The sequence below is a fragment of the Syngnathoides biaculeatus genome, chromosome 3 (genome assembly GCF_019802595.1).
Source record: "Syngnathoides biaculeatus isolate LvHL_M chromosome 3, ASM1980259v1, whole genome shotgun sequence".
Taxonomy (NCBI): domain Eukaryota; kingdom Metazoa; phylum Chordata; class Actinopteri; order Syngnathiformes; family Syngnathidae; genus Syngnathoides; species Syngnathoides biaculeatus.
Genome location: NC_084642.1, coordinates 22,687,442 through 22,705,893, shown reverse-complemented (window position 1 = coordinate 22,705,893; position 18,452 = coordinate 22,687,442). Strand labels below are relative to the sequence as shown.

General features: G+C 40.2%; 1 protein-coding gene across 8 annotated transcripts in view; it reads left to right on the top strand.

The window, feature by feature from the left end:
* Nucleotides 1-18,452, top strand: part of phkb (phosphorylase kinase, beta) — a 96,002-nt gene that overhangs the window by 46,039 nt on the left and 31,511 nt on the right. For all 8 annotated transcript variants that reach the window (XR_009794249.1, XM_061814833.1, XM_061814829.1 and 5 more), the window contains 6 exons: nucleotides 2,217-2,274; nucleotides 2,580-2,657; nucleotides 2,746-2,904; nucleotides 4,780-4,874; nucleotides 15,075-15,130; nucleotides 15,346-15,439. Coding sequence is in view for 7 of the 8 variants with exons in the window: in XM_061814833.1 (XP_061670817.1) it covers nucleotides 2,217-2,274; nucleotides 2,580-2,657; nucleotides 2,746-2,904; nucleotides 4,780-4,874; nucleotides 15,075-15,130; nucleotides 15,346-15,439 (540 nt within the window). In the remaining variant the exon portion in view is untranslated. The remainder of the gene's footprint in view (nucleotides 1-2,216; nucleotides 2,275-2,579; nucleotides 2,658-2,745; nucleotides 2,905-4,779; nucleotides 4,875-15,074; nucleotides 15,131-15,345; nucleotides 15,440-18,452) is intronic.

Genomic DNA, 18,452 nt, shown 5'->3' with positions numbered 1-18,452 from the left:
TGTATAATATGATCTGGGAGAGAGACAGAACCCTACTCAATATGGCGCCCTCGGTGAGATTTTATTGAGCACCCACGTCCATCAGCAATATGTATACACTCACAAAAGAAATCGAAAAGCATTGTTAAAACCATTTAACCAATTTAACCATCCATCCATTTTCTGAGCCACCTATCCTCACGAGGTTAAGGTTAGCTAACCCTTGTGAGTCCGACTGTTGTTTGTCTCCATGTGCCCTGCGATTGGCTAGCAACCAGTTCAGGGTGTACCCTGCACTCCCATCACTCTCATGAGGATAAGCGGCTCAAAAATGGATGAATGTGCTCTTATACAAGCGTACGTTTTGTGCATGAGCATTTATAACTACCAGTTTATGTAACACGAGCTTGGTTTACAAGCAGACCTTTATCATTCTGATTGAAATGATTGCGATTGAAGAATTCAGGACACCTGTTTATAGATGCCACCGCTGTACATTTATGCAGAACACCTGTTTTAGAGATGTATTAAATGTGCCGAAATATGTAAACTTCGCAATTTATTAAGATGGAGGTCAGTCGTCTATTTAGCATAGTAGTTGTGATTGTGTTGACACTTTGTAACACCTTGATAAAAACAACTTATAAGTACAAACCCCAATTCCAATGATGTTGGTACGTTGTGTTAAACAAATAGATTCAGAATACATTCATTCATTCTTTTTCCGTAACCCTTATCCTCACTAGGGTTGGCAGGGTGGGAGAGCCTTTCCCAGCAGTCTTCGGGCAAGAGGCGAGTTACACCCTGAACTGGTCATCAGCCATTTGCAGGGCACATATAAACAAACGACCATTCACACTGACCTCTTGACAATTTAGAGTCCTCATTTAACCTACCATGCATGTTTTTGGGATATGAGAGGTAACCAAATTACCCGGAAAAAAACATGAAGGCACAGGGCTCACACGTAAACTCCACACAACCAAGGTCAAATTTGAACTCGCATGCTCAAAACTGTGAGGCTTGCTGCCACAATAGAATTCAGTAATTTGCAAATGAAATACAAATTGAGTACATTACAAAGACAATTATATAAATGTTCATCAGTTTGAATATTAATTGCGTTTTTATTGATTATTATTTTGTTTTTCAAAATATTCATTCATTTAGAATTTCATGCTTGTAACATTTTCCCAAAAATCTGGACAAAGGCAGGAAAAGACTAGGAAAGTTGAAGAATCCTCAAAAAACATTTTTTGGAACATTCTACAGGTGAAGAGATTATTGGAAACAGGTGATGAGTGCCATTATTGGATATAAAAGGAGCATCCTCGAAAGGCTCAGTTATTCACAATTAAGGATAGATGAGTTTCACCACTTTGTGAACAACCTTGTGAGCAAATAGTCCAACAGTTAAAGAAAAATATCTCAATTGACAATTGCAAGGAATTTAGTGATTTCATCAGCTACAAAGCATATTGTCAAAAGATTTGAGGATTCTATAGAAGTCTTTTCTTGTAAGCATAAATCCAACAACGTTGCCCGAGACCTTTAATCCTGTATTTGGCACTGCACTGAAAACCAGCATTATTGTGTTAAGGATATTGACAAATAGCCTCAGAAAAAGTTCAGAAAACCATTTTCAGTTCATACAGTTTGCAGGTGCATCCACAGATGCAAGTTAAAACGCTACCATGCAAAGTGAAAGCCCTACATTAACACCAAACAGTTACGCTGCCCGCTTCTCTGGGTCCGAGGTCATCTGAGATGGAGAGGTGCAAAATGGATAAGTGTGCTGGGGTCTGACAAGTCCACAGTTGTTTTTAGAAATCGTGGACACCGTGCCGTCAAGGCCAAAAGGACTATCCAGACCGTTATCGGCACAAAGTTCAAAAGCCAACATGTGACTGTATCAGGGTGCGTTCATATACATTTGTGAAGGCACCATTAATGTTGAAAGGATTATACTAAACACTTTTTCACCAACGCATCCAACCACTTTTTATTGACATTTAAAATCAAAAAAAGGCTTAATATTTGTGGAAATTGCAACTTATCAGAGTTTAGGTTCCACTATAATGTTTTGGCATGTTTCACTTCCTGCCTCAGACCAAATACTCTTCTCTTCCTCAAAGTTCAGCTGTCGGCCACTTAAAAGTGGACCTTTTCACGTCTCTGAAATAGAGAAGGAATAAAACCTTGCCCTCAGCCTCTTTTGTTTCTGTGCCTCCCGACAGCTCTTTGATGGGATCGAGTGCGAGTTTCCTATATTCTTCATCTTCATGATGATTGATGGTAAGCCTCCTCACATCCACACCTTGATTGGGTAGCAGGGAGCCCAGAGCTTGAGACGAATGACATTCTTTTCTATCTAAGAACTTAGAGTACTTACGAAGGTGTGAAATTTAGTGAAAGCCCTGGAAATAAATTTAAAAAGTTCTCAGGAGAAATGTCATTTAAGGAATTATTTAAACTTCTTCTTTGAATCCACTGGCATTTAGTTTTAATAGATGATAATGTGATCTTTCAACCTTGACATTTTATCTTGTTGACGGAGAAAGTAAAAAAGTAATGTGTGCATGTGTGTGTGTGCGTTGCAGGGGTGTTCAGAGGGAATCAGGCTCAGGTGAAAGAGTACCAGGACCTTCTTGAGCCCATCATCTTTCAGTCTTATGAGGGTAAGTACACAAGACAATCATTGAGTGATTTGTCAAATAACATCATTTTCTCTATACTGATGACTCAGAGGTGTGTGTCTCTCTCCAGGCCATGCTGTGGTGCCCAAGTACTACTACGTGCCCGCCGACTTTGTGGAGGCCGAGCAAAGTAAGCATGGCAGTCAGAAGCGCTTCCCCAGCAATTCTGGACGTGACGGCAAGCTCTTCCTGTGGGGCCAAGCCCTCTACAACATTGCCAAGTTGCTAGGTAGGATCAATACAGTAGAAGGTTGAATAGCTGTCATAAGATTCACTGGTCTTATAAAAAATGTGGCAGATGCACAATATTTGCTATTACCTTACAAGTCACTGTAGTCTTATTGAAAGAGTGCTGTCAGAGTCATAAAAGAGAGAGATGGACAAGTTTCGATGATCATTAAAGTCTCATGACTTTTGCTACAGGGTAAAAATATTTGCTGATTGCTTGAATTTTGCAAGATTTAGGGAGGAAACCGGAGAAAACCCATGCAGGCACGGGGAGAACATGCAAACTCCACACAGGGGGGGCCTGGATTTGAACCCTGAACCCCAGAACTGGGAGGCAAACACTAAGCAGTCATCCACCGTGCCGCCCATGTTAGAAATATCCAACCAGTTTGGTTTAAAGAAATTCGTGGAGATGTAATAAATATACAGTATAAGTAGGGTTAGGCATTATTTGAATTTGAGCGATTTTGGTCCTGATTCCGATTTCTTATTTCCATGCCGGTTCCAAACAGTTCTTGATTCAGATTCTTTTCTAGGGCTGGACCAAAAAAAAACAATTTTTTCAATGGATGCAACAAAATGCTATAGAATGTTGATTCCTTTCCTTACCCACCGATGAGGCACAAGCTTAATGTTTGTGATACTGTGAGACTTCTTTTCCTTTCGGCTTATCCCGTTAGGGGTCGCCACAGTGTGTCATCTTTTTTCATCTAAGCCTATCTCGTGCATCTTCCGCTCTAATACCCACTGAACTCATGTCCTCCCTCACAACATTCATCAAACTTTTCTTTCGTCTTCCTCTCGCTCTTTTGCCTGGCTGCTCCATCCTCAGCACCCTTCTACCAATATACTAACTCTCTCGCCTCTGGACATGTCCAAACCATCGAAGTCTGCTCTCTCTAACATTGTCTCCAAAACATCCAACTTTGGCTTTCCCTCTAATGAGGTCATTTCTAATCCTGTCCAACCTGTTCACACCAAGATAGAACCTCAACATTTTCATTTCTGCTACCTCTAGTTCTGCTTCTTGTTGTTTCTTCAGTGCCATCGTCTCTAATCCGTACTTCATGGGAGGCCTCACCACTGTTTTATAAACTTTGCCCTTCATCCTAGCAGAGACTCTTCTGTCACATAGAACACCAGACACCTTCCGCCAACTGTTCCACCCCTGAGACGTTTATGTGAATTTTGTCCCAATTCATTGTCATATAAAGCTGCTCTGGTGGAGTTTAATGTTAAGGTATTTTTTTCTGTCATCAACTCTTACATTGGTTAAAAGGCAAAAACTTTAAAAACCATCAGTGCAAAAGTGTAAGCAACCATTTACCTTGTTAGCTTTCTCAGTGTTGCCATAGACGTATTTTGTTGTTTCACTCACCCAATTCACTGAGAGTTGACTTCACTGAAGGTCCACGCGGCGTAGGCTGAGGCTTGAACGGCATCAGACCCTACACATTGTGAAAGCCCCCAATTTAAATCTTATTCCAAGTGTTGGACTGAGTTTGAGTGGCCATTAACTTTCACACACAGTTAAGCCACACTTTTGTTCGTTGCTGCCATTGGGCACTAGTACGTCTTTGTCTGCGTTCTCTGTTGGTTTTCACTGCTTCTTCGTTGGTTTCCTCCACTTCTTTGTGGCCGGGGGACTAAGGATCGAAACTGAGAATTTTTAAATTTATAAGATTCCAGGGGAACCGGAACATTAGTCACAGTTCCAAACAATTCTCAATTTTTGATGCCCAACCCTTACTATAAGAATATAACTTTTATTAGTCACACTAGGGTGAAATTCACAATTTGTGTAACAACGATTGTTCTTTTCCATTTCATAAAGTGAGATGATAACATAATGTGGGTCTGTTTCTGTGTGTGCCAGTTGACGAACTAATAAGCCCCAAGGACATTGACCCCATCCATCGCTACGTTCCTCGACAGGACCAACGCAATGTCAGCATGCGATACTCCAACCAGGTCAGCTTCAATGTTTTCACTGTCTCCAGAGTTAAAGTTCCAGAGTTTTTCCTTGAAGACGACAATTTTGTGAGATAAAGCTGCAACCAACATGAAAATCAGAAAGTGTACATATTCCTCAGAAAAATGAGAATTTTAAAAAATAGCATTTTTAAATATCTAATTTTAATAATGAAAAATATTTCACATTTAAATATGATGTAAACGTAGTTAGATTTTTTTCAAGAATCTTTTATAGAAAAAAAACTTGATATAAAAAAAATTGCATGGTGACGCAGCTGTAGAGCGATAACGTCACAGTTTTAAGTACAGGGGTTCAAATCCTGGCCCAGCCTGTGTGGAGTTTGCATGTTCTCCCCGTGCCTGCATGGCTTTTCTCCTGGCACTCCAGTTTCCTCCCACATCCCAAAATTACATTAATTGGACACTCTAAATTGCCCCAACGTGTGATTCTCAGTGCGACTGTTTGTGTGCCCTGCGATTGGCTGGCAACCATTTCTTTCAGGGTGTACCCAGCCTCCTGCCCGCTGACAGCTAAGATAGGCTCCAGCATTCCCACAACCGTTTTGAGGATAAACGACTCAGAAAATGGATGCATGGATAAAAAAAATCACACAAATGTTCATTCATTCATTCATTTACATTGAAATACAATAATAAGAACAACATTTGTTAGGGTAAAGGTAAAATGTTTGACCTCAAAGAAAATAAGATACAATTCTCTAAGAAATTCTGTGGCACTTAACAAAATCATTTATCAAAATCATTAATTTGGGTGATCCTGACTGACCTGAAACAGGGTAGGTTTAGTCTGATTGACTTCAGACAGTGAGACAAAAAATGAAATGTGTATTTTTGCACTGTGTATGCAAATTTCTGGCTTCAACTGTACATCAGTGCATGTAGATTTTGGACATTCATGTCAGTTTAAACACCAAGTACAGGAGTCATGAATCTAGATGATGGAAATAGTTTCTAGTCTACTGTATGTGTTAAAATTTGGGGGGATGGTGGACGACTGGTTATAGCGTCTGCCTCCCAGTTCTGAGGACTGTGTGTAGTTTGTATGTTCTCCCCATGCCTACGTGGGTTATCTCCTGGCAATCCAGTCTCCTCCCACATCCATAGTAGGTTATTTGAAGAACCTAAATTGCCCATAAGTGTGAATGTGAGTGTGAATGGTTATATGTGCCCTGCGACTGGCTCGCAACCAGTTTGGGGTGTACTTTGTCAACTACCAGAAGATAGCTGGGATACTCGTGCGATGCTTGTGAAGATAAGTGGCTCAAAAAATGGATGGATGTTAAAATGCATACAAGTGATTATCTTTGTGAAATATGTATATAAATATATAATTATTGCACACCTAGTGGGGAATTATGTATGAAAGATCATCTTAATCGTTGTTTCCGAAAGCTAAACTAAATAAGCCTGAGAAAGAGCTCCCCCTCTGCTGCAGAATTTCGAGAGCATCTGTATGATTGTCCAGGATGTAGAAGTTTGCTCAGTACCCAAAGCATGAAAATGAACAGTAACTCAGCCAATTTGTAAGAAGTTGCAATTTTCAGCCATTTTGTCCAATTTCATAAAATCCCTGTTAAAAAAAAAAAAAAACTGGTATTCTCACTCCAAAAGGGAATCAATGGATGATTTTGAGCCACGCCATAGCATTTATCTTACCCACTTGGTGTCACTGTGTTTTGTTATATAACACACTGGATGCATCACCATGATTGATTGCGTGTGTGTGTGTGTGGTGTGTGTGTGTGTGTGTGTGTGTGTGTGTGTGTGTTTGAGAGTGTGTGTGTTTGAGAGTGAGTGAGAGTGAGCCCCTGCATGGAGCTCATTGTAACGTGTTCCAGTTCATTTAGCTTGAGGGGCGTCGATGCGTCTCATGGAGTGGCGCATAAAAAGGCCGCTGAGAGGAAATGAAGCGATCGCACGTGAAGGCGTAGTCGTCTTCATTTGTCCGTGTGCCGCCACGTGTTCTAAATAACATATTCAAAACACTGTCACATTGTATCACATAAATAGCATATAAAATGGCATATAAGGCATTGAAAATAATACCACTGTAAAACTAGCACTCGCTATTACTGGCACGTGATGCTTACTGATTCAATTGGATGACCAGTTTTATTTTGCAATGCCAGACATATAACAGCCTTTTTCCACCCACAACCGTGACATCAAAATATAGAAAAGGTGAAGCTCTGCGACTACTACTTAAAAGCACTGGGCTAAGGCTATGAATACACACGTACACGTGATTACTTATATGCTATTATTATAATTGAATAATTCTCATTCCGGTGACACCAAAAATACACTGCAGAGCTAGTTGTAGCTGAAAATTTGTATATGTTGGAGTTAAAGATGCATAAAATTATTGTTCTTTTCTTGGTTATGTTTATTTTTTCCTGTGTATTTCAATTTTGAGGTCATTTTCTTTGCACAACAAAGATGTAGTTAGTATTAATCACCTACTGTCAATGCGTTGCCAGTAGCAAAAGGCTGTCTTATGTTAGCATCTTCCAAAAATAGAGGAAAAAAAACACATGCACATTATGTAGTGTCATACTGTATATATTCATGTGTTGTTCATATTGTCTTTAATGCTGGATGCTTTTGAACACGTTACATGTTTTGCCATTCCTGGTGGCACCTACTGCATTTGTGTTTTCCAAGGAGTGGTCCACGCCATGATAGATTTTGCCCCACGTTTATTTTCTGTCACCATCCTAAGACAGCCTGCACCATTGCCATGGTTACGGCTCACACATCACAGTCTTGATAGTGGAAGAAAACACTTGCTGGGCTTGATTCTTGTGCTACTGCCCCCCAGCATGGAGATGCATCATGGCAGATGATTATGGGATATATGCTATGAGCCAACCTATGATAGCCTCAGCTGGAGGGACACATCATGCAGTGAAATCTGAGTGTTTGAACACAACAGGTTCCAGGATGCTAAAATCAATGTTTCCAAATATTGGAAATAAAAACGTAATCCAAGATTAATATGTCAAAGTAAGGTTTCAAGCTTGGTTTAGGATTCCAAACATGGGTTGGTGTTTGAACTCTGCTTTTCAAGCTAATTCAGGTTTCCACTTTTAATATTAGGGTTCAAAGCCGGAGTTTTGGTTTGACTGTTACAATTTTAAGACCGCTTTCAGGTTTAAACAAGAATTAGGGTTTCAAGCATGGTTTGGGGTATCTAGCAAGATTTGTTTCAGGTCAGTGCAATGGTTTCAACTTAAAGTATTAAGCCAGGTTTAAGGTTTAATTCATCAATAAAACAATAATAATAATGCATACGATTTATATAGCACTTTTAAAGGCACTCAAAGATACTTCGCATATGCCCACATTATTCATTCACACCCTGATGGTGGTAAGCAGTCTGATGGGAGCGTGACTGCCATTCTGACCCTACAGCGCCTCAAACCATCACAAAAGATCTAACCACGTTCAATAATGGTGATGTGGGTTTAAAGTCTTGCTCAGGGACACGACAACATGCACATGAACAGTGATACTGGTGACCCTCCAGTTGTAGGGCGTCCACCTAGCATCACGCCACCCTCAGCAAGGGTTATAATTTCACTGGAGGTTTTAAATGAGTGTTTGGGTTTCAAATTTTGATTTGAAGATTCAAAAGTGTTTAAATAATAGCAGTTCAATGTGACCAAAAAAACAGCAGTCTGCTGAGACAAAAAATGAAATGTATTTTTGAACTGTGGATGTAAATTATGGCTTCAACTGCACCTGTGTGGGCACAGATAATTTTGAGTTCCTAACTCTTAGTGACCAAAAGTATTAGTAATAAGCTGTTACTTATTAAATATGTTTGTTTATATACATTAAAGTAGCAAATGAATATCAGCATGTCAGAGACACGTCGTGACCTGTTAGGCCTTTACTTTATCACCATCTAGTGGACCTTTATGGTATATCTTTTTCATGGACTTTTACCTGAGCTCTAATTTTAGACATAATTCATACTATCGATTATAATCATTTAGATTTAATTTTTACTATCATTTATGTTACTTAAGACTGCCCATACTATCAATTATACTAATATATGCCTTTAGTTTATGCCCCTATTCAACACTATGTCCTGTATATGACTTCCATACATGGATATTTTCTATGAATACTTAATGTATGTCCACTGTTGCTGCATCACCCTTAAAGCCCAAGTGTCATCCCTGTGAACATTCTAAAATAGATATTGTAATTAAAAATACATATAACATTATTCACTTCAATGTCTGTACGAAAAAAATAATTGTGAGCGGAGAGCGGGTTATCCATGCGCAAAGTTGCAGAAGTGTCATTCTACGATATCCAAGTGGTCGCCATATTGGCTGCGTCCTTCGTCCGTGACATGTCACCCGGACATTCGCTAATGAAAACACGCAGTGTACCCCAACTATGGGAGACAAACGCGCCCCTTCTGACACGGAAGCTCTTTTCGAAAAGGAGAACACCACACAACCGAGTGAAGTTACCGGGGCAATATTATAATATTCTTTCGAGCCATATTCAGATGATATGCGATCACGTCCAAACCGCATCCCCGTCTGATCCACTTCCGCGCGGAGATGAGCCAGGCTCATTGCAGCCGGCTGGTGTGGCTTATGGAGCCGTGCTGCTTTAGAGGGTTGTTCACAGACGCCGCAGTACTGAGCAACACAGTGCAGCAGGGGCGAGCCATGCTGCTTTTAGGGGGATGTTCAAAGGCGCCGCAGTACTTGTTGAACACCATCGAGCCGGGGCGCATTACTGCCTACCTGTTATTTGGAACCCACAAAGCTCTCGTCCTCTACACCCGTGCAATCCATTTTTCACAACGAACCGGGTCGCTTGCAAACTTATGAAGGGTAAATCCATTCTCCCGAGTGTTCAAGCAATGTTCAGCAATGCAATGAGCCGGCATTTTGACTAACACGAAGTAACAACGAGCTACCTTCCCGGAGGTAAAACTAATGGAAACAAACGAGTCCACTTGGAGGCGCCGATGTCCTTTATGTCACTTCCTGCTTCTTCCCTCGAGAGGGTTTTCATGGCGGGAGTTACAAAAAGCGGTATACGTCAAAATCATGTTTTGTGGTGAAAAAACACATGGGTACATATTGGCTGACGTTTTTTCATTAATAACATACTAAAAAGCCTCCATTTCATGACAGTGGCCCTTAAAAGCTCTTCCATCTTTTACTGACTCTACCACTACACAAGCTCATCCTACAATCCCTTCAAAACATCCAGAACCCTTGCCGTCCCACCTTCCATGACTTAACATTTCTTTGATGTTAAACCGGTGACACGTTCAAATGCCCTCATCAAAAATATGAATCTCTGTGTGCTGGCACACAGCTGCCGGGGGCATAAAAGGAAGGGGATTATATTTCACTTCACATGAAGATGGAGAGAGCGGCGGGGGAGATGGGAGGAATGGGAGTGCGTTCTGTTGCATCAACTTTGTGTGAAAGTCTTTTTTTTTTTTAATTCCTTTGTAATGCCATGCTTCCACACTGGGAGCCAACATGACCTTGAAACGGAGATGCACTCAATGGAAACTTTTCCGTTTCAATGATTGAAGATTGCTGCCAACAAGTCAGGGTTTGTGAATGGCTGTCGTCTAACACAAGATGACGGGAAACAAACGAATATATAGAAGATATTGTATGAGAATAACTGAAAATTGGCTGTTCAGCTAAAATAGAGAGAAAAACCAGACATGTGGCAGAAAACGGAAGACAACCATCAAAATGGATCGCGGAATAACCAGAATGGCAAAAGCTCACCCAATGATCACCTCAAGGATGATCAAAGACGTACTGGAGTTACTTGTAAGTTCTGTGACAGTGAAAATACATCTGTGTGAAGCTAATCTATTTACAAGAATCTCCCGCAAAGACCCTCTGTTTAAAAAAAAAAACAAAAAAAAAACGAGGCTACAGTTTGCCAAAGAACACATCAACTAGCCTAAAGAGAAATGGAGAAACAGTTTGTGGACTGATGAGACTACATTGTTTTTTCAATTTTTGGGTCCAGTTGTCGGAGACAGTTTGTGAGAAGACCCCCAAACTCTGAGAGTTTGGCATGGTGGTGGTGTATTAATGAAAAGGTTGTTTACACTCAAGGTGTCAGATCAAAACTAAACTTATCACACCACAGCTAACAGAATAAAATCCATCCATCTATTTTCTTAGCAGCTTATCTTCACAAGGGTCATAGAAGAGCTGAAGCCTATACCAGCTGTCAACGGGCAGGAATGCAGGGTACACCATGAACTAGTTGCCAGCCAATCGCACAGAACATTGCTTAGGACAACAATCGCACTTACAATCACACCTAGGGGCAATTTAAAGTCTTCAATTAATGTTCCATGTTTTTGGGATGTGGGAGGAAACGGGAGTGCTCGAAGAAAACCTACGCAGGCATGGGGAGAACATGCAAATTCCACACAGGCGGGGCGGGGATTGAACCCTGGACCGCAGAACCGTGAGGACAATGCTTTCCAGCTGCGCTATGGTGCCGCCCACACAATAGAATAACTAGCAAATAATAAAACAAACAAAACAATGGCCGAAGAAATAATTAACCAAAAACATGCACTTTAAACGCTATTTACATCCTCACAGCATGCTTCCATCTTCTTCTGCTTAGAAATGTAAAATTGCAATTGGTCATCATTTCCTTGGGAGCACCATCATACGGTAACTTACATACACTTGAAAACACATGCTAGGATGCATGCTAACAATGTAACCAGTGTGTTCATGTGTACTTCATTGGACAAGTTACAGAACAACATTTATAGATTTTGGAAATCAGCGTGCATATAAGGCACGCCACATGATAATGTGCCCCGTCCATTTCGGAGAGAATTTAAGACTTCTGAGTGCACCTTATGATCATGAAAATACGGTACATTTTGAACAAAAATAACTTTGAGTGCGAAATCCACTAATATGCGGGGCCAAGAATGATGATCCGCAAATGGGCAAGGGCACACCTTATAGCAAATATGCAGGAGGGAAATCAATCAATATAATGAAGAATAACCCTTACACTTTTTGCATCCAGCACTTTCTGGTCTTCGACTCTATCCGGCACTGTGATGTCACATGAGCCAAACAGCCTATTTCTTCAGCGTTGTGTGCTATTCTCCCATGCGGTCGTTCCCATCCTCTTTTATTTGTTGTCATAATTTAAGGATGTCACAAAGGTAAATTTTGTGGCATTTCATTGTACAATTGTTTCAGAAACTGGATTAGTTTTTTCTGGACTTTCCAAGTGAAAAAGGAATACTTGACCAGTTGATAGGAAAAGTCAATCTACAGCAAAAGAAGCATAGTCCGTAATGGGTGCAAAGCAAGCAAGCCAAACTCTGTGCTGATCACTTTGAACTGCTGTGTTTTGAGGAAGACTTAGCAGAAAGCATTGGATACAGAGGAAGAGGCTGAAAATGAGCTGTCGCACCAACAATTTTTTGTATGGCTATCCGGACCTCATCACCAGCAAGAGAACTAAATCTCACAGCTGCCGCTATGAAGCAGCGCAGACAAGAGGTTAGGGTTTCCTTGTATATACCCGCAGCTATATTATGGTTACTATGCACGGGAGAGTAGGAAAAAAAACCCACACAGTCGTTCTCAGTGCAGTTGTCTATACTTTTGCCAAATGACAATCTAGCAGGCATGGCAAATACTTTCTGTGTGCCGTGTTAGAACACTACTCGACCGAGGGACACACAATATCTAGGAATACTATGTACTGTAAAAGCTTGTGGTGTGTCACAGAAACGTATGAATATAATTTATAATGTTTATAGATGTGTTAAAATTATTGATACCCCAGGGATGCTATTATTTCAAGCCATGACTATAAAAAGACATGATTTTAACATAAAGTCACATCAACGGAGAAGCCACTATCTTTTCATATTGTACAGTTGCTACTTGGCTGCCCCTTGCTGTCTGTCACTGTCAGGTTCCGACCTCTTGATCGGCTCAAACATGTACACTTTCACACTGCCAATGTCAGTTGGCTCCTCATATTGCTATGTGTTACTTTCCATTACGTATAGTGTGTAGCGTGCTGTGTTTGTCAATTGCATCATCACTTCTGGGAGCCATTGTGATGGATAGAGTAACATGCACATATTGCGAGTTCTCCCACTTAGAAATCATGGAGGGGTCTGAAATTTTCATCGTAGGTGCATGTCCACTGTGAGAGAGATAATGTAAAAAGAAAAATCCAGAAATCACAATGTATGATTTTGATTTTAACGATTTTTGTGTGATACAGCTGCAAATTAGTATTATAGTTGTAAGTAATACTTGAGAAAACCAATGTTAATATTTGAAACAGTAGCCTTTGTTTTCAATTACACAGGTCAAACGTTTACTGCAGTTGTTCACCAGGTTTGCACACACTACAAGAGGGATTTTGGCCCAGTCCTCCACACAGATCTTCTCTACATCAGACAGGTTTCTGGGCTGTTGCTGAGCTGAGAAACACAGAGTTTCAGCTCCCTCCAAAGATTTTCTGTTGCGTTTAGGTCTGGAGACTGGCTAGGCCACGCCAGAACCTTGATAGCCTTCTTACGGAGCATATTCCTGGCTGTGTGCTTTGGGTCATTGTCATGTTGAAAAACCCAGCCACGACCCATCTTCAGGTGTATCACACAAGTTAATCATGAAAAAAATCATACATTGTGACTTTTAGATTATGTTTATCACAGTGGACATACACCTACAATGAAAATTTCAGACCCCTCCATGATTTCTAAGTGGGAGAACTTGCAATATAGCAAGGTGTTCAAATACTTCTTTTCTTCACTGTAGAAGTACTTCTCATTCAATTGTTGATTGGAAAATGTTCAGAAGGTGAAACATCGCCATACGAGATTTGCATATTATAATGGTCACATTCATTTGTAATTGCATACTGTAGTTGGCCTACTTAAAAGGTAAAATATCCCCAAATGTAACAGTGGCATCAACTATTTAAATGTGAGGCGCAAGTAATTAACTAATCTGAGATTTATCTTTTTGTTTGTGCCGAATATCATTAAATATGAACAATATGAATACGATATTGTATTGCAAAACAAGTTAAGCAGGCAGTACAATGAACGACTGGTTAGCTCACATTTCTGAGGACTGGAGTTCAAATCCTTAGTTGTGTGGAGTTTGCATGTTCTTTACGAGGCTGGGTGTTTTTTTTTTTTTCCAGTTGCTCCATTTTCCTCCCACATCCCAAAAACATGTGTGGTAGGTTTATTGAAGAACCTAAATTGCCTGCAGGTGTGAATGTGAGTGTGGATGGAAATTTGTTTATATGTTGGCTGGCAGCCAGATAAGGGTGTACCTCACCTCTTGCCCAAAGATAGCTGAGAGAGACTCCAGCACGCCCGTGACCCTACTGTGAATAAATGTTACAGAAAAAGGACGGATGGATAGAAGTTAAGTGCTTTTCCCTTACGCTACAAATTGTCAAAAGAAAACATGGTTGGTCAGTATGTTTCCAGTTTTATCTTATCTGGCAGCACATAAGGTTTCATTGAGCTTCACGTATTTTTGGGCTGTGGTAAAAGCCCAAAGAATCCTTGATTGACAATTTATGTACAGCCCATAATCCAACACAACACTACCATTTATTAATTAACAAAAATAAGCATGAATAACCTGATAACTTGTGGTCAGCTATTGAGTTCAATAAGCTTTCTGCCAACCATTTGGTGACGACACAGCAAATGCTCTTCTGTGACTTGTAGCATTGAGGGATGCCGCATATTTAGCCTGTAGGCATTGCTAACTAGCTAGCTAACTGCACGCTGTAGTTGTAGAAATTTGCCTAGTAACTATAACTTGGTAACTCGCAACTGAGCTGGATTGCCATATGTAAAATGATGGCACTCAAATTTTATATAGTTTGGGGAGGAACGACTCATGCTGAAAGGCCAAGTTTGTAAATGGTCTCCATTTTAGCCACCACAAAAAAAATCAGGAAAACTGAAATAGTTAAAAACAGTTTAACAATGTACCTCCACTTTTGTGTACCAAACAGTTCTCAGTCTTTGCAGATTTTCAACAATTATCTTAAAACATGTATAATATAATTCCAAATAGGTCTTTAATATGGACAACAACCTCAGAAGCTTTTTGTTTTTGTCCCTCACAGGGCCCCATAGAGAATGATGTTGTCGTCCATGTCTCACTGATAGCTGAGAGCCAGAGGTATAGTGTTTGTCTGTGTGTTTGTGGGTTTTTTCCCCCAAATCCTGTTCCTAGTCACAACCACACAATTGGGATCACAACACAACTCTCTGTTTAATAAACTGTATGTGCTATAGTAAAGGAATGAATTTTAAAAAATAAAATTTCAAGTAACTGTATTATGTAAGAAGAATTATTTTATGTCACAATTTTTTTTTTTTTGTAATCGCGTGTAGACTGCAAGTGTTCCTGAACACATACGGTATCCAGACACAGACACCGCAGCAGGTGGAGCCCATCCAAATCTGGCCTCAGAAGGAGTTGGTCAAGGTAATGCGCCCATGTGAAGCTTCTGAAAGTACTCTGCTGCAATCCTGGCCCAGTCCTCCTAACAGAGCTGGTGTAACTGAGTCAGGTTTGTCAGTTGCCTTGCTCACACACACACACCTTTTCAGATCTTCCCACAAATTTTCGATGGGATTCAGGTCAGGGCTTTGTGATGGCCACTCAGAGACATTGACTTTCTATATGTGTGTAAACTTCTGGGTTCAACTAAATATGTGTGTATAACTTCAGGATATAGCCTCCACAACATGAAATTTGGCAGACATAGCTACCATGAGTTGACCCACACAAAAAAAAGGACCCAAGTATGAAAAACCTCAAAAAGTCTGCTATTTTGCTGTAAATTTTGTTGTTTTGACATTTATCTTCAAATGCCAATTTGAAAATTCTGCCCCAGAAGCCATGTCTATCATGAGGAGACCCACAAAAAAGGAACACCTCTGAAGAGATTTTTTTTCTGATTCCTATCGTATTTGTACCACAAATACATGGCAGATTACCATTGCGAAATTGCAAGACTATTTCATTTTTGTCATTGTGGATGGGCACAGCATGGCAGCAAAGTTTGATGATGATCTGTAAAACAAAACTCTTTATTCTAAGAGATTATTCTCACAGTCTTTACTTTGCCTTTTAATCTTTTTTTGATTGAAACAGCAATTTTTGTATTGTGTTGTCATAGTTTTAGTTCCTGTACGAACAAGTAAAGGTAAACATGTCTTCAGCCCTGGAGTACTAAACAGGGTTAAGTGATTCCCTTCAGTCATCAAGTGGTGCTAGGAAGTTAGCATCACTAATCTAGTTCATCTTTGCTCAGCATTTAATTCGAGGAATTATAAAAAAAAAATAGCATTGACGCTAGTTTAGAGGCAATCAATGTTGCAATCAGGTGGATTGCGTGTCGGTAGCTTTTCCTCGTCTTGATTGTCACATTCATGAAAGACATGCTGTCAGCTCTACACCATTGATCCTCTCAGCACTGCTGTACTTAACCACCATTGATGAGGATAATGGCCCAACTGGTTGCCATCATTTGCCCCCCGCAGAACATCGTAGTTTGATCCTCTACCAGAAACAAATGTTACGTGTAATGTTAGAGTAAATCAGTGCCTGGCAACAAACAAGGACAAACAACAAACCTTCTCTGCCCAATGTATCAAGACCTCCTTAAAGCCCAAATGACATCCCTATAAACATTCTAAAATAGATATTGTAATGAAAAATACATATAACATTATTCACTTCAATGTTGATACAGAAAAAAAAAATAGCAAAGTGTCATGCATGCGCAAAGTTATGGAAGTCTCACTCGACATCCAAGTAGCAGCCATATTGCCTGCAACGTCATCTACAGATGTCACACTGGCACCTGCAATGGGATTGGAACAGCAGAGGTTTTCTGATTTTTTTTTTTTTTTTTTTTTTTTCCGACACTCCTTCTGACACGGAAGCTCTTTTCGAAGAAGAGAACATCTCACAATCGAGTGAAGTGACCGGGGCAATACGGCCCTATTGTTTCGAGCCACATTTCGATGATATGCGGATCACTTCTAACTAACAACAGACTCCCCGACAGTATGTAGCATACTCAGCCGCAAGCGACGACAAAACGTACTAAAAATCATGCTTTTGTTGTTAGTTGGACTTTCAACTGTTATTGCAGCTGTGTTTATCTACTCAATGTACACAGAGCACCCCATATTGACAGAAAGACTGGATTATTGGATTTTTTACAGATTTTATTAAAAAACCAAAACTGAAATATCACACAGCCTTAAGTATTTAGACCCTTTGCTGAATACTGAGTAGAAGCATCGTTTTGAGCGAAAACAAATTTATCTTTTGGGAAAAGATGCAAAAAGTTTTCATGCCTGAATTTGGTGATCCTCTCCCATTCCTCAGTACAGATCCTCTCCAGTTCTGTCATGTTGTATAGTGAATGTTGGTGTACAGCTATCCAGAGATGCTCAATTTGCTTTAAATCAGGTCTCTGGCTGGGACATTCAAGAACTGTCACGGAGTTGTTCTAAAGCCACTTCATTATTTATAGCTGTGTGGCTAGGGTCATTTTTGTTGGAAGGTGAATCTTTGGCCCTGTCTGATGTCCTTAGCACTCTGGATGTTTTAATTCAGATTATCTCTATGCTTGGCCGCATTAATCTTTCCTTCCATTCCAATGAGTCGTCCTGTTCATGCAGCTGACCATCAGACCACAGAATCTTATTTCTCAACATCTTCGATTCGTTCAGGTGATTTTTAACAATCTCCATGCGGAGACTCGTGTCTTGCACTGAGGAGAGGATGCTGCGGACCACTGTCACATAAAGTCCCGACTGGTGCAGTGCTGCAGTGATGGTTGACTCTCTGGAACTTTCTCTCATCTACTGACTGTATTTCTGGAGTGCAGCCGCAATGATCTTTGGGTTCTTCTTTTTCTCTCTCACCATAAACATGTTCAAACTGATAAACTTTGCTTTTAGCAAATAATCATAAACTTGGAATTTTATGCCTGCAAACACATTCCAGAAAAGCTGGGTTAGGGTCATGTTTACCAATGTTACATCACTTTTTCTTTTAACAACATTCAATAGTTATTTGGGAACTGAGGACATTAATTGTTAAAGCTGTGTAGGTGGAATTATTTCCCATTGTTGCTTGATGTATAGCTTCAGCTGTTCAACAGTACGGAGTCTACGATCTCATATTTTACACTTCATAATATGCAACCAATTTTCAATGGGGTCTGTACTCTATGCAGACCAGTTTAATACCTGCACTCTTACTACAAACCCACGCTGTTGTAACACATGCAGAATATGGTTTGGCATTTTCTTGCTGAAATACGCAGGGGGACCATGAAGAAAACATTGCTTGGATGACAGCATGTTTCTTCAAAAATTGTATGTAGTTATCAACATTAACGGTGTCTTTACAGATCTGTAAATTACCTGTGCCATTGGTACTAACGCAGCCCCAATACCATCATAGATCCTGGCTT